Raw genomic sequence first — 17,299 nt, 5'->3', positions numbered from 1 at the left:
TCATGGTCAAAGTAAATGCAATATTTCAAAATTCCAAGTTATTCTTATCTATCTGAGCGTCATACTACTTAATGTATACTTTCAACTGTATATATAACAAGTATGATCGAGACAATGGTTTAGATTGAAATTTTTACAATTATAACCTTCTTCTTGTTTTTCACCTATAAATTAACAAGCCCAGACTCGTATCCAACATGTATTTACGTGCAATTTCCGGTTGTAGCAATGAAGAACACAAAAGAAAAAAAACCCACATATTTTGTAACTTGCAAATGGAGCCATGAATTAAAATAAAAAAAGTAATGCTCATAGTGTACGAATACATAATTTGCTTTCGTGAATTAAGTGTAAGTGTTTGTAAGAATCAGGCAAAATGGTAAAATCAGAAACATGCATGTCAAAATCACACCCATCTAACAATGTAATATCACTCAAGAATACGTTCGACTATTATTTGATCTCTGCATCACTGGCTTTGCGCAGACATTTTTCAATAGAACCTTAGAAGAAATTAGGTATTTGACAGAGTTATCTGCCCTTGAAATGCTCATTTTCAGGGCATTTCAATGAAATTGTAACTCAATGGTCCAGCATGATATGGAAAATCTTGTCTGTTTTCCTTGATTCTGGTGGTGCAAATAATCAATCAACACTATCAAAATGTTTATTTTTCATACAATGTTTCACCAACTGCCTGATTCTTACAGGGACTGAAACTTCAGACATCGAACTCTGACGAAATTAGTTTTTTATACCTTACAGGACATTTTTTACACGACGTCACAGTAAATAAAAAAAATACACTCATATATAATAAAAATTTCAATATACTGTACATATGTTTCAAGGAGTAACCTCTCATCAGCTTTAGAGTCAAATATATAGGAAGATCTTAATCCAAAACTAAATTATATACAAGAAGCACTAAAAATTAACATTATCGAAATCCATCAGAGAAAGTTTCTACTATGAGCATAACGACTTAATTTCTGTTTTGATAAGGGACTTGGTCCTTCTTGAACTGATTTTTAGGTGTGATATTGTTTTCACAGCGGCCAAAGGGGGAGGGTTATGATCACACCAAAGTACTTTATCCCCACCGTATTTTTGCGCCTTTCGCCTTTCCCAAGTCAGGAATTTCTGGCCAGTGTATGTCTTTGTTCGTTTTCATCTTTATTTTATTTTATTATGTTACTTGAGTATATAGAGGATACTCTTTCGTTGTACTTTTGTAAAATGATGTTTTTGGGCCGGCTGCAGCCTGCCCTGTGGTATGAGATTTCCTTGTCGTTTATTGAAGATCAATGAGTGGCCTTGGGCTGACAATTTAATCCCGGTTGGGTTGTTGTCTCTTTGACTTTAATACCCTACCCCATTTCTCGTTTTATTTAAAATTTAAAATCTAAAAAAGTCGTAAAGTTTATTTAACAATTTTCTTCATTTTCAAATTCATGTGTCATTGGATAATTTCAAAAGTGCAATGATCATTGTTTGTAAATACTTTGATGGGCTGAAACAAATATGGCGGCTTTACGAGAAGACTTTCAAGTAAGACATCATAAATCGTGTTTTATTAAACAGAAAATCCCAAAACGAATCAAAGAACGATAACTTTGCATCGAGAATATAATGTTGTAAAAATTGGTTATAAATTCAAACTTTGGATTGAACTGATGTTGAGTATACTTCTAAGAAAAGGCCTTTAAATTAAAATAAACATTACTGTTTAAAGCCAATAAAAGATAATTTTTGATATTCATTAATCTTAACATTGATGGATACAGGAACTTACACATCAAGTTGAAGTGTGTCACTTACTATAAATATCATCGTCTTCCGCTATTGACACAGTAACGCGTGTGTTAGTATACATTACACACTGTGTAATACTTCCTCAGACGGTGACAATGCTGAAAAAATAACATATGATAGGGTATCTTGCATATATAATTCCGTAAGGATTGCTAAAATAAAGGATTGGCAATAAATTATCCTAAAATGATCAATTTCCAGTTTATTGATATCAACATCTTGAGTGTACATATATCCCAAAAAGGGATATCTTAACTAACGTAAGGCATAACACTCCTTCAATCTTATTAATACATGTATGTTGAAATGGTAATGCATGATTGTATATTGAGACTGTGGTTGATTTTCCAATTTCCTTTGCATGTTAAGTATATGTTTTAATGTGTTTTAGTATACTGCATCACCAAAGAAAAAGTTTAAAGACAACATAAAAAAGAAGACCATTTTTAAAACAGTCTTACCTATATTGAAATAATACTTAAATAAAGAGTGTAATGAAGGAAATTCTGTGAAAACAAAAGTTTTTTGAAGAAAAAAACTACGAATAAAAAACAACTGTAAGCAGAATTTGCTTATAACAAAACACAATAAATGTTGTCAGACAATTGCACATTTGAAGCAGATAGAGACTTGGTGTAAAAATATAGTATGTAGAATTGTGAATAGTTGATATTTCAAATCATCATTTTTCCTATCAAACAGTATTTCATCAAATTTCAACATGATCATTTACAGCTATCTGTCTTGATGACTACAATCAAATCCCTTGTCCAACAAAACAGAAGAGTATAGGTAAGAGTTCGTTTGGTTTGAATTTATATTTTTTATTTATTTTACAGCAAATCAAAATGAATAAATTGCACAGAAAAGACACCCAATTTTCATAGCTTGCAAATTATAGAGGGATAGCATTTCTGAATTCGTTGGGTCTCTCTTCCCGCGATTGAAACTGTTAATGCTGAAAAGTGTAAGTGTTTGTAAGAATCAGGCAAAATCAGAAGAAATAGAAACATGCAAGTTAAAAACCCACCGATCTGACAATGTAATATCACTCAAGGATACTTTTTGTATTTGAAAGACTATGATTTGATCTCTGCATTACTGGCTTTGCTCAATAGAATGTTAGGAAAAAATTGAGGTTTTTGACAGAGTTATCTGCCCTTGAAATGTTCATTTTCAGTTCATTGTAAAGAAATTGTTACTCAATAGTCCAGCATGATATAGAAAAGAAAATCTTGACTGTTTTCCTTGATTCTGATGGTGCAAAAATTCAGATTAAACCATCTAAATCATGTTTTTTTTATACTATGTTTCACCTACTGCCTAATTCTTACCAGGATTGACACTTAAGTGATTACAGTTTATGAAGAGAGCGATTTTGCTCAATGTATATCTGCAAATATACATGTTTTATGAGTAATAAACGCCACTCGTCAGTTCTTACCATCAAAGACATTTATATATCTCAAATTTATTTCAATCTACTATTCCTCCATTTTGTAAGTCATTCATAATAAACATTTCAACGAACTTACATATATCTTACCTATTCGAATAAAACAGTATGATATACATGTAAAGATGCAAGTCTGTAGTAGTATGCATCTCAAGTAATCGCTATGCTTTAATCTTACTGCAGAGCAAGTCCGGGAAATTCGGTATAATTTAAAGAATTTCAAACTATATGGTAAATTGCATAAACTTTTTAATGTTGGATATTCACTCTCGTGGTGAAGTTTTATGGTAAATCGAATACAAGTGGTACATATACATGCATCATTTGGAATAGAAATAGATAAATGTATAAACATTAACTACGTTTTGTACTACGTTTTGTATATTTTGTACAAATCAATATTTTAAAAGTAGGTTTATTTTAGTTTGTATTAGAAAGTTAACGCATCAATAAAGTTATCCGAAAACGAACCATGAAAACCAGGTTGCCGTAAATTATATATAGTGTAAGTTTTGTTTTTGTAAGCAAGCAACCTAAGAATCACAAATCAAATATTTAACCAAGCTCCAAAACAGCGTCTGATGTTCAAAATTCACTCTAGATGCTGTAGCCAGCCATCTCAGTTAATGCAAGAACCATGCAAACTCAGAAAAAAAGTGAATGATTTTATGCGAGTTATCCCATTGTTAAACGACGTATGACTTGAATAACGCCTAAAAAATTCAAAAGGCCTGTCTGCAGCGGTTAGTAAGAGAGGAAACGAACGTCTGTCGCTGCGTGGAACTTGATATTTAACCTTAAGTACCTATTTCAGTTGTGCGCAAAGGTAAACCACTTATCATAAACTGCAAAGAAGAAACTGTTATAAAATTCATCAAAGCAAATCTCTTGCGCAATGATATTATGCATTTCCCATATACATTTGGTAAGGAAATCTCTGGTTGCAAAAGACAGAAAGAAACACTGGATTATTTAAATGATCAATGTGGAAGTCAACCATTCTGCGATTTGAAAGTCACGAAGAAAGCATTTGGAAAACCCGCTTGATGTTGGACAAAAAATAAATATCTGGATATATCCTATTTGTGTGTACCAAAGACCTGTATGGGTAAGTAAGATAAAATATTACATTTAAAGATTTCCGTGCCATCAGAAAAAAGTAGCATGGTTAAAACTATTCAGACAGTATACTGATCGATCAGTAAAATGTATCCTTGGCATTGATAGTAACATCCCAGGTAATACCACTTACAAACGATCAACTTTTGACAAAGATGAAATCCTTTACAACTGTAAGTCCTTCTTGTCTTCTCGCAACATCGAAACAAAATGTGAGGACTTACCTTACTTGTATTGAATTTACAAATTTTAGAACGAGTAATCAAGGGAACCAAGGTTATAGCGGTAATCAAAAGAATGTAATCCAGGGACAAAGACCAGACATGGAAAACAGACATACACAACAAAGAACATATAGTAACTAAAATCATACATACAAATTAACAAAAGCAAATGAGCAACTCGGACTCCACTAAAAACTGGGAGCATGGACCAGGTGCACCGATACGGTAAGCGTCCTCCGCTTTTTTAGAAACACCCGCCGAGTTGCTCATAAAAAGTCAAGTCTGGGGTAGACAAACGAGGAAAGGAAAACTATGACTCGTTGAATAAATCAGTTTTCGTGGTGCAGATGGATACACCTTAACGGTTAACGAGTTCATGATGACGACCATAAAACTTATGCAGTGATGACATCAATCTTGTAGCAACATAACCCTTTTCCAGAAACCTATTTATTAGAGTTCTTTTCTTTGTATAGAAGAATCCATACAAAGAAAGGTATTATGCAAGATCTTCATCCTAATCCACGAAGGATAAAAATATTGTCCGCACTGAAGGAAGGACAACAAGCTAGTTACAAAACCACCTACTCTCGTAGTGGCATTAATTAAAAATTCTGAAGATTTACTTCAAAACCTAACATTCCAAAGCTTTCCGAAAATTAGCTCTCTACAACATTTTGACCTCTAAACTGTTTAAACTACGTTACCACATGATAGATTGTAATCTCATTGGAATGGAAGAGGGAGCTTTAGCCCGTGTTTGAAATGTTTTAACCAAGTCAGGACTATTGCAGTACCTGCTGCTCCGGTGGTGTAATATATATTTTGCCAGAATATATATATTGAACTTGACTTGATTATGGATTGGATTAATGTTCGGTATTTTTATATAGCAATATAATTTCTCCGTAAAAAGCAATGCAACGTCAACGTGCAGTAAATTTCCATTTTGCACTTGTGCAAATATAGTTAAAATTTGTTACGTTATCCGTGACGAAAGTTCAAATTAAACAGCAGTGAATTATATTGCTATACAATGAAAGGGTTATTGCATGAATACTGGGAAATATTATCCCTCGTATAATGTATTTACTTTACACGGGATAATATTCCCCAGTATTCATGCAATAACCCCATATCATAGCAAGAGATTGCCAAGCAATCAATAAAGGAAATTCATGTAATAACCCCATATCATAGTAAGAGATTGCCAAGCAACCAATAAAGGAGTTGTATGTTACTATTGTGAACGTTCTATCAAATCCGTATTTTATGATAATCGTGATAGGAAAACTAAATAATGCGAGTTTTAATATTCATAACAAAGGGATAAGCCTCTGATGATCCATTGTTAAAAATGTCGCTGTTTTTTAATCTGAACAAATTATCAGAAAGACAGTTACTTTCGTGTCATTAAAACTGAGGTTGGTCTCCCTAAATATTCACCAACATGTCTCGCTCATTCAGTGTTTACAAACCACAGCGTTAGTGACGTTTTCTGATGTACAGACGGGTGTACAAGTGAAACCAACTTTTAACTTAGCACGTGATAACCTCATCGACTGCCAAGTTCTAGGATATAATGAACATGGAGATCACGTACATTTCCTTGTTTTTCTTTTGTATTTGGCATGATGTCTCGTGCACCCTTGAATGAAATTGTAACAGTATCTGTTATCAGACTTTTACCTTTTTATATAGGTTAATAAATTCGGCAATAGGTGTTTCTCAACATCTTTTTCATATACTCAGATCTATAAACCTGGGAAAGCAATAGGATCGCCGAATTCAAAACTTTGCTAGGATAGCCACTATTGACAAATAAGGTTTCCATCATGTCATAATGAGCCCTGAAATCGTGGTTGTCGATGCAAATACGGCGAAGACTCAGAATTTGTCACTTGGGAATAGCATTTTTGCACGATTTAGGATGACAGGACTGATAATTTAAATATGTAATAATGTATTTTAGAAAAGACAAATAATTCAATCAAAACATACATGTATTTATTATTTTGATGGAAAGGAAATTAATTCAATGTGCTTTATTTTTTTTTTAAATTTCGATAACTCCTTTCTATGAAATCTCCAATAAAGTGATCCTTACCGTATTGACCTGATTATGTTAATTAAAAGCTGCAGTTGAATGAAAGTGTAATCAAGGGAACCAATGTTGTAGCGATAATCAAAGAGTAATCAAGGGAACCAAGGTTATAGCGGTAATCAAAGAGTAATCAAGGGAACCAAGGTTATAACGGTAATCAAAGAATAATCAAAGGAACCAAGGTTATAGCGGTAATCAAAGAGTAATCAAGGGAACCAAGGTTTTAGCGGTAATCAAAGAGTAATCAAGGGAACCAAGGTTAAAGCGGTAATCAAAAGAATGCAATCCAGGGACAAAGACCAGACATGGAAAAGACATACACAACAAAGAACATAAAGTAACGAAAACCATACATACAAAGTAAAAAAAGCAAATGAGCAACTCGGAAAAGTACTTATAAAGTCAAATGTAAATCTTAACAAATGGAGCGACATATTTGTTTGAAATTCCAAAGTTGAGGGATTATAAATTTTAAAAAATAAAAACATATCTACAATATTTAAGATGATTCATCATCAGTATCGTTTCACCAACGGAAACACGTCAAGTAAATGTTTTTGAAGATAAAATACAGTACGCGTATTTAGCTTTTATCTGTATATTGTAAACGTTCACAAAACGTACATGAATTTTAAGCTCACACAAGCTTAAACATTGTCAGTGTACACAGCTTTATTGAAAAAAAAAGCTTTAAAAAGAGCAGGCTCCTGTGCATGTAATACATGAACGGGATCTCAGAAATTATAAGTAGGGTGCAGACTTCCTAAAAACTGTACACTGGGAAGTCTGCACCTTACTTATAATTTCTGAGATCCCGTTCGGGCAACATTCCGGAGCCAAAGAAAAAGAGCAAAATAAAGTTTAAGATAAGGTTCCTAAACTTCTATTATATGTAATGGTCGTCGAGTAACATTTCATTTATGAAAAATTCAAACCGAGATGTGATTTTACCAAAAGTACAATTATGTGAGTAACTTTTTTCTCAAAACAATTCCTCAAAAAAACACTGTACAGCCCCATGCAGGTCCGGGTGTTAAAGGAATAGGCCTGCAGCAGCGCTAAGCTTGTCGTAAAAGGCGACTAAATAGTGCTCAGAACCCTAGCCGTGGGCTAGGGCGCTCTGCCCACCGAGCAACTGGGATGTGTGTCCCAGGTGGTGGAATGGGGTACCCCTGGCGTGTTACATGCTGGGATTGTCAGGTTATAATACGGAAAACCTGACCGCAAACCATAGTGGTGCATCGTGTTGGGAAAGGTGCCAAGTTCCTCGCACGTTAAAGAACCCTACTGTGGTATTCTCCCGGAGTAGAAAGCATAGGGCTCCGCCACAGGATGCTAAATTGCTCGACCCTACCCACCTCTCCCTATTTCCAGTGGCAATCAAAATTTGTCGACCCCATTGTCCTTGTGTCCCATCCCTTTTTCATTTCATCATCATTTCATGTTCATTTTATCATCAATTTCTTGTTCATCGTCTGAATATAGCTGAAATATTGCTGCTCGGACGTTAAACCCCAACAAACAAACAAACAAATAAACACTGTACACATATACCTATCTACCCTGAGTTGTGTCTAAGCGTACATAACAAGATGTTGCCCTTTGTATTGAAAACCGACTTTCCCTACAAATATTGATATTAATAATATACAATTTGAATGGCATTTGGTTTTTCAGAGGGGGGGATGCGGAATCCAAATATTTAGTTTTCGTGCCCGTTTGGAATCACAAATGAGGCCAGTTTTTGGTTTTTAGAACTCTTCATGGTCCTTCTAATGATCTCATGTTTAAAACAAATGTGGAAGATGATAGGATTGGACTTATCATGTATAGTTGTACTTATTTTAGTTCACTGATACTGGTCCTTTTTCCTTTTGAGATATTTTTTACTTGGAATGCACTATATATTAGGCCCAGTATTTAATTGATGTTTATAAAAGTATATTTGGTAAATTTCTTTCTTTCCATTACCAATTGATATGCAATGAAGATGAGTAAAATAATATGGCACTTTAGACCTCAGTAAAGAGTATACATCAGGAATATGCTGGCGAGATCCCAGAAAAAGTAATAAAATAAGGCGATATATAACAGAGGAAAACCTGGAAGTCCCCTAAAGCACGTTCCGGACGTCTTATCCTCACCATTGATTTCGATTTCAATATAAACTTTGTTTCATATCATTTGAACGTTAAAAGTAATTATGAGAAATGTTTATACTGTAATGCAGTTCTCTGTTGAGATTTAAAATACGTACGCATGTTTATATATAATGTTTTCGCCTGAAGACTAACTGATATTGCAAATGGAGGAGGAAAACACATTCTTTCACCTCTACATATACAGAAAAAATAAATGTTTAAGGCGATTAATGTTTAACCCTAACATTTGACCTTGTTAAACTGGAATACCCTAAAATAAATACTAGTTTTACATTTTGGGTGTCGTGAAGCTCGACCTGTACAGACATGACACCTAATAAAGCGTAAAATCATATTCGTCATCAAAATAGCGACCTGGCAAAACGGAAAAAGTTACCTTCAACTGTGGTAGATTACTTTTTTCAGTTTAAGTTTTCAATGCTAGATATCAGTTGCTACTGTTGACCTCTCAAAATGTCTTGTTACTTTTCAAATCTTGCCACTTGTACAGAAATAAACTGCCTATGATAATGCAATGAATGATGCAGGAGTATACGTTTATTACACCAAACCCAAGAACAAACATACAAAGTAACCCAATTACCGGTAATGTAACATACAGAGTGATGAAATATACGTAATGTTATAAATGTGCATGAATAAATGGCGGTATTTGACGACAGCTATTAAAAACTCCTCCGATTAGTGCCATGAAACTGTAGTGTTTTAGAAATATGGTGCACGATATCTTTACTTGTCCAGATTTGGAAAAAAATTTACACGTTCCCTCTTCTTCTGACATCTAGGGTATGACAGTGAAGATTCCCCCAATTCTGTAGCAGTACCTGTGGGGCACCGGTATACATTCCATCCGTTAATAGAAAGAAAATTATGTTTCAATCATTATTTGGAATACTAATACATGGTTTAAGAAAAAGTATTCATTACCGAAGAAAGAAAGTATCTTATTCTTTGTTTGTTTGTTTGTGTGATGTTTTTATACCAATATAACGCTAACAATTACATGAAGGAAATTTCATTCAAGACTTTTACCGTAGGAGTCTTATCAGAGTTACTGCTCTATATTCTACTGGGTTGAGTAGTTGAATATAAATATCCAACCAGTCATTGAACTCGCACATCTCTAAAGAAGGTTTTTATTTAACACCGAGGGGCTTCTATAATCCTAAATAAAAAAAATCATTTTGATTTGCATTTAGATATTTCTTAACTGAGTATAATATGAATGAGGTTTCACACCAGACCTTACACACGTTACAGCGCCTTGATCTAAATCTGTGAGCAACCTTCCTGACCAGAACAGTTATTTCTGCAGATGATTTAACAAAAAGTTCAAAGTATATAACAACAAAAATGGTATATGTCTGGATTGGGAGTGAGGATTTGGAATGGGGATTTTGTATTCGGGTAAGGAATATGAATATAGAGAATGTGGAAATTAGTTTTATTTAGTGAAACGTATCATTACCTATAGATAGCTTCAACAGTACAAGAGAAGGATCAATGCAAAAAATTGGTTCACTGGAGGAGTAGGTATGTTTTGTAAAATGCATTTCTAGTCATCTTACATCCCAGTTTGAGCGTTTGAAAAGTCGCTCTCTATCGATCTCGTTCATTGGCGAGTCTGGATTGGACAAGAGAATACCTTTGCGCTCATAGCTTGGTGGAATCATTGGAATTAGAGTGCAATCTTTAAGGAAAACATTAACGCAGATCAATGATGAATTTCTATTTTTGTCAATTTTGCGATATTTATCGAAATGTTATTCAATATAATGGTACATAATATTGCCTAAACATACAAGCTAAATATATCAAACTATTTGTAAAGTTTAGATGCATTTTTTCCTGAAATTGGCATATACATGTAATTCTAAAATAAAATATTGTTTTCCGTTCATATGACATTTTCAAATCAGCACATAGTATGATAACATCACTGTTTTAAATGGATTATGTGGTATGTTTTTTTTTACAATAAATGTATGCGATTGGATCCTTAACTACATATTTGCTATACTAATATTCTAAAATCTGTTTGATTAACTGTCATTATAACCGTAACCGTATGGATTTTAACCCCGGATATGCAAAACATCAATTAAATGATAACTACACCAACCCCCTCATCCCAGATTCCCCCCCATAAAACACCATTATCTCGACATCGAAAACCAAACCGCGTAACAATGTTCGTGGATGAAAGAGTAATCAAGGGAACCAAGATTATAGCGGTAATCAAAAGAATGTAATCCAGGGACAAAGACCAGATATGGGAAACAGACATACACAACAAAGAATATAAAGTAATTAAAATCATACATACAAAGTAACAAAAGCAAATGAGCAACTCGGACTCCACTAAAAACTGGAAGCATGGACAAGGTGCACCGGTAGGGTAAGCGTCCTCTGTTTTTTCTAGAAACACCCGCCGAGTTGCTCATAAAAAAGTCAAGTCCGGTGAGACAAACGAGGAAATGAAAACTATGACTCGTTGAATAAATCACTTTTCATGGTGCTGATGGATACACCATAACGATCCACGAGTTCATGATGACGACCATAAAACTTCTGTAGGCATGACTTCAATCTTGTAGCAACATAATCCTGTTCCAGAAGCCTATTTGTTAGAGTTCTATATATAAAAATGCCAGCAAGATATATACCAGTAGAAATGGGATAACTTGTCAAGGTTGATTGTTTCAAACATTCATTTTTTACATTCATTTTATGAAGATTTTTAATGGAAATTACCATTGTGATTCATGAATGAAAAATGTTAACTTTAATATTTAGAAGTCTTATCTCAATTAATATAACTGATACTCTGATTAGACCAGAAAAAGGGTTAAATTGAAATTCATTAAAAGATAGATATATCAGTAATGAACTTATTTTTTGTTGCTTGTTCTTAAAAAATGTCTTGTTTTTGAAGCTTGACAAATCATCGAACAATCTTCAACTGTTACTATGATAAAAGTACATATACACTGTTACTATGGTAAAAGTACATACAAACTTCTGAACATTTTTGAAAAATTGCATGATGTACCTCATTGTTCATATTCTGAGTTATTTTTTTTTAGGGTTACCGAAAGCAAGCCTTAGTTACATGAAGACCAAGATACCAGTTATATACAAGATTATTTATTCAAAGACTTGATTGTTTTTTTAACTATTTATGCAAAAGAATTGTGCATACCAGATGCCATATGATATGCTTTAGTTCAAGACCTTGTATAAGATTCATCAGTGGATAGTTACTTACCTGATCACAGATATTTCTAAAACTTTTATGTGACGTCTGTTATATCTTTTGTTTGTACCGGTACTAACAGGACAGATTTATTTCATTGTGAAAATTGTCCATTCTTTAATAAAAGAAAATACCTGTTTGAAGATAAACCAATGGAATGCAGTTGTAACTTATAACTGAGAAAGAAAATGCTCTTATGTGTGGTGATTGTTATACCTTTTGATATTATTCTATTCAAAGTATTTTGTTGTAGATATTACATAAACAATATTACTACTTTCGAAGAAATAATACACATTAAACAAAAATTGTTTGTTTCAATTTCTTGCAAAATGTTCTTGTCATTAAAATGTTCTTGTCATTAAAATGTTCTTGTAATTAAAATGTTCTTGTTAATTTGTCAAAACACGTGATAAGGTTTATTAGATTTAGAACAGTATAAGAACTGAAGATATCAAGTTGTGATATTTTAAAACAGATCTGTAATATTAAGGTTATTTGTTTCCGATATACGGCAATACAAACACAGAGCACAAAATTATCACCTTGCAAAGTTTGTAAAAAAAGAGGTCAAAATAGTAGAGATTATATATTGATGATAGTGTGAATATCCGTCGTCTGTTATCTTTATAGTCAAAATCAAATTGTCTGGATAAACGAAATAATTCTTTTCGGCAAGGTATGGGACATACATCTTTATGATATATTTGGTCAACTTTGGAACAATAATTAGTCAAATTTTAGAATGTTAACACATGGGAAAAATAAACACACTATGCAGGGGAAGCTCGTACAGCTTGTGCTCCTTTGTTGTTTCCGTCCTTATTTTGTTCGTTTATATTTATTGGATCAAAATATCGTTTAGTCTAAAATGCATGAACATAAAGAGAAAAACCACACAAACAAACACAGAAGAACTATTTATGAAAGAAACCCGTAGAATGAATCTCATGTAATAAATAGAAATAAAAACTATCAATATCAATCAGAACTTTGATATGTTATTATTTTTGTACATTTACGCAGGAAGTCGGTATCTACACTAGTACACAAGTAAAACATCTAGAAGTGTCTAGCGACACAAGGAGGATATTGTTTACTTTTATGTGATAATAATTTTAACTGACAGTCAGATTCACTGATTAGCTTGTTCTGACATTCTCTTTTGGAATATCATTTTAAATGCTCACTTTTAGAAGTACAGATACTCGGTAAGGAACTTAATTACACATATTGTACGGCAATAACAGCCTTAACAGTCCATGCCTTTCGCCAGGTACGAGATAAAACGAGAATTTTATTGTGTTTACTTTTTTCATCACAAACTTCCTTTTATCTTTTTTTCTTCTTCCATGGTTTAAAAGAGTAATCAAGCAAACCAAGGTTATTGGGTAATCAAAACCAGGGACAAAGACCAGACACGGAAAACCGACATACACAACAGAGAACATAAAGTATGTAAAATCATATATACAAAGAGAGAGTAATTAAGAGAACCAAGGTTATAGCGGTAATCAAAAGAATTTAATCCACAGACAAAGACCAGACATGGAAAACAGACATACACAACAAAGAACATAAAGTAACTAAACTCATACATACAAAGTAACAAAAGAAAATTACAAACTCGGACTCCACTAAAATATGGGGGCATGGACCAGATGCACCGGTAGAGTAAGCGTCCTCTGCTTTTCTAGAAACACCCACCGAGTTGCACATAAAAAGTCAAGTCTGGGGTAGACAAACGAGGAAAAGAAAACTATGACACGTTGAACAAATCAGTTTTGTCGCAGATAGATACACCGTAGCGATCCACGAGTTCATGATGACGACGATAAAACTTCTGTAGTCAATTTTGTAGCAACATAACGTTAAATAATTACCGAGCAATGTTTGGAGAAATACAAAACACATATTGATGCACACCTTAACCCAAACTTTCGACCTAACATATAATCAAACGTTATAAAAAAAATTTAACCTGCTAAATATGTCACCAGCGCCATTACGTGCTATATATACACAAACGAACGAAACACCAGTTCTTTAATATGAAATTTTCCTAATATTGTTAATTATTTTCAAAAAACTTTCCCTCTTCGTTTATGTTTTTTCCCAATTACTTATGGATGCACACTGTCTTTTGATTATTCTAATAAATACAAAATGCAGCGGAATTCTCAGGACAAAAACAAAATATTTTCCTTGAATGAATTATTTTCCCTTTTAAATGTCATTTTATTTGACATATTTTCCAAAAAGACTTAGCATCTGAGTTGTATTCAATTGTTGATACTCTTTTCAACTTTCATGGTTCAATTTAAAACATTGTGGCGGACCCAGAGGGGAATGCATGAAATATGCACCCCTTTTTTATATGAAAACTTGTCAATTGCATTCGTAAAATTGACAATTCAGTTAAAATAATGTTCTAGCACCCCATTTTTTATGAGGAACCCCGCCTGACACACCTCCTTTTTAAAGTGTCTCACGATCCAACACTGAAACATTTTATCAAAAACAATACTTAGTGTTAGGTCATTTCTTGACCGGAGCACTTAAAACGTTTTCATGTACAATGTCGTCTACTTTTTGTAATGTTATTATACATGCATCAGTTTTTCTATTGTACAAACCTTGATAAAAACCTTGAAATGGATGTCGCTTTCTTGGTAGGAGGAAATTAACAATATGAGATCTTAGATTAAATGTGGTGTAATTGCTTTCACTTGACAGATTTGTTATTAATACTGATAAATGTTTAACTCATCTACTAAAACTTTCGTAAATATAGTTAAGTCTCATCTACGATGCTGTTTTGGAGTCGGAAGTTGTTAATGGTGATGTGTGCCCTGATTCGAGCGAACACAACTGAAAGTAAGTTATTTAAAAACTTGAACATTTATTTCTATTCGTAAAACTTCATATTTACATTTTTGTTGCTACTACTTAATTTCTGTTCAGTATTTAAATTGTAATAATCACACATGAAGAGTTACACTCGTAAACTGTATGTCAGACGGATTTTGAAAATGTTTGGTTAGTGCGATTCTTTTGTACGCAGAGTTCGTACCATAATGCGTTTCAATCTTTTATACTCACTTTACCTTTTTTTATTTAAAGCAAAACAATACGAAGTTTGCATACTATTCCTGTCATTTTTACAAAGCCGCTTGGTTTCAGATTTATCGACCTCGGCCACCTTTACAGCAGTCTTCTCCGAAAGAACCCCGATATCATGTAATGAAAGTGAGAAAGTAATCAGTATAAAAAACGTATCACTTTCAAAGCAACCAATGAAATGTGATTACGGTCCTGGAATACAAGCTATTTCAACAGACACAATTAATTTTGTCAAACAACAGTGCGACAATAAGACGTCTTGTAATATAGATAGAATGATGATTCCAGACAAAGAACGTGTTTTTCATAATCTTGGCTTCTACAATTTGTATAGTTCCTGCCTAGGTATACAGCTGTTTATAACAGTTTTAACTTATACTTTTCCTTACAACTATTGATATGTGTATCTTACCGTAACTGTTTATTTCCTGATGATCCGACAATAACATGAATAAGTAACGTAATCATTCAAAAACAAGTCTATTTCCTTGTTACTAAGAAATCAAGAAAAAAGTGATTAAGTAGTAGTCTTTGTAAGAATCATGCAAAATCTGAAAAAAAATGTGATAACCTCCAAAATTGGCTACATATTTTTTTTATTTTTGTAATTAAGTTGTCTTATGGGTCTGTATTGTGAAATGTGTAATTCTTCATTCCAATCTATCTGCTCTTGGGAGATAATCAACGTTGAAAATCTAATAGATTCTATTGTATTTGAGTGCCATTTACAGAGTTATCTTCCTTAATTTTGAAATCTACAGTGCATTCTATATAATGTTTATCTCCTAAGAACACGAGCAATATGAAAAACAAAATGATAATTTCTGTTAACTATGGCAATTCAAACAAAATATTAAAATATGTAGGTTTTTTTACCAATGAATTATATTTTGCATGGTTCTTAATTGGAGTGCTAGTTAATTATTTTAAACTAAAAGATAGAAAGAAAGGCTTGTATTGATTTAAAAAAAAAACACAAAAGAAACGAAAATAAACTAAAACTTAACGGATATGCAAACGGCACAATGACAAACAGTAAAGAGAAACTCAATCATTACACGATCCTGAGCTGTCTTTGTGAGCGCGAACTAGATGTATGGATAGGGATAGTTTCCTCTGTGCTATATGAGTACTCCTTACAGCTTTTTTTAAAATGAAACACAGTGCACACAAAGTATGGCGAATGAAATACATAACACATCGGTAGATACTGTGAAAGTTATTTAATTCTTGGAAACCAATTTTCGTGGATTAGGGAGGATGGACATTTTACGTGGGTTCTTGAATTCGTGGTTTCGAGGTTTCCAGTACACACATCAATAAGAATCTCCTTTTCGTTGGGAACCAAATTTCGTGGTTTGGTTCAGCCACGAAAGGAACAAAAATTGGCACCCCACGAACAATAGTACTTTTTACAGTAGACCACAATCGTGAAAGGAGAAACGCGGATATTTTGATTATTGTCTATATAGAAGCCATTTGATTCTGTCTCTAAAATGCATTCGTAAGACATTAACAAAAACGTAAAATCAGGTTAAAGTTTGCAAACCGTAAATAATGGATTAGTTGAGGAATGAAACGTATCAGTAAGCAAAATGTTTTCAGACATATCAATGATTATTTTATCGTTGATTTCGAGAATCTGTTGATGTTTTTGCTTAATATTTTTGTTATGAAAATAAATGTGTTGATAAGTTGCACTAATATCACACAAGTAAGGATGTTTTTCATTGTATATTGTAACATCCCACAGACCATAATGAGATAGTCCAAGAGTGTACCTTTGAGTCATGGTGCATGTGCAGAAACTATACCGATGGTGGCTTTAAATGGAGACGTCGATCAGGCAGCAAATACAATTTACCATCATCAGATCATACGTATTCATGTAAGAAAAGGGCTATTTTACCGTTCTTTACTATGTTTTGTCTGTAACATAAATAAATACATTTTGTATGTAGTTAAATGATTATGTGTAATTCATAATGTTATCAAAACATTCATATTCACATTTAAACAATCCCAAATCCCCTTTGTTTA

General features: G+C 33.2%; 1 protein-coding gene and 1 long non-coding RNA gene across 5 annotated transcripts in view; both read left to right on the top strand.

Moving 5' to 3' along the window:
• Nucleotides 1-17,299, top strand: part of LOC148619836 (uncharacterized) — a 37,731-nt gene that overhangs the window by 13,189 nt on the left and 7,243 nt on the right. The window contains exons 1-4 of one of the 4 annotated variants that reach the window (XM_088580166.1): nt 13,173-13,347; nt 14,931-15,013; nt 15,320-15,604; nt 17,013-17,147. The exons of 2 other annotated variants lie outside the window; for them this stretch is intronic. In XM_088580166.1, the coding sequence (XP_088436292.1) occupies nt 14,947-15,013; nt 15,320-15,604; nt 17,013-17,147 (487 nt within the window). In that variant the 5' untranslated portion in view covers nt 13,173-13,347; nt 14,931-14,946. Of the gene's footprint in view, nt 1-13,172; nt 13,348-14,930; nt 15,014-15,319; nt 15,605-17,012; nt 17,148-17,299 lie in introns of those variants that run through there. One more of the 4 variants, XM_088580168.1, reaches the window with a different exon arrangement.
• Nucleotides 90-12,336, top strand: LOC148619837 (uncharacterized). Its single transcript, XR_015921657.1, has 4 exons — nt 90-2,607; nt 4,086-4,379; nt 10,080-10,287; nt 11,967-12,336. It is a non-coding gene; the product is annotated as an uncharacterized LOC148619837 (long non-coding RNA).

The sequence above is a fragment of the Perna viridis genome, chromosome 4 (genome assembly GCF_037379345.1).
Source record: "Perna viridis isolate PV_CMFRI_1.1 ecotype Kerala chromosome 4, ASM3737934v1, whole genome shotgun sequence".
NCBI classification, from domain to species: Eukaryota; Metazoa; Mollusca; class Bivalvia; order Mytilida; family Mytilidae; genus Perna; species Perna viridis.
The sequence above is the reverse complement of the archived record's forward strand: the minus strand, read 5'-3'. Positions and strand labels throughout refer to the sequence as shown.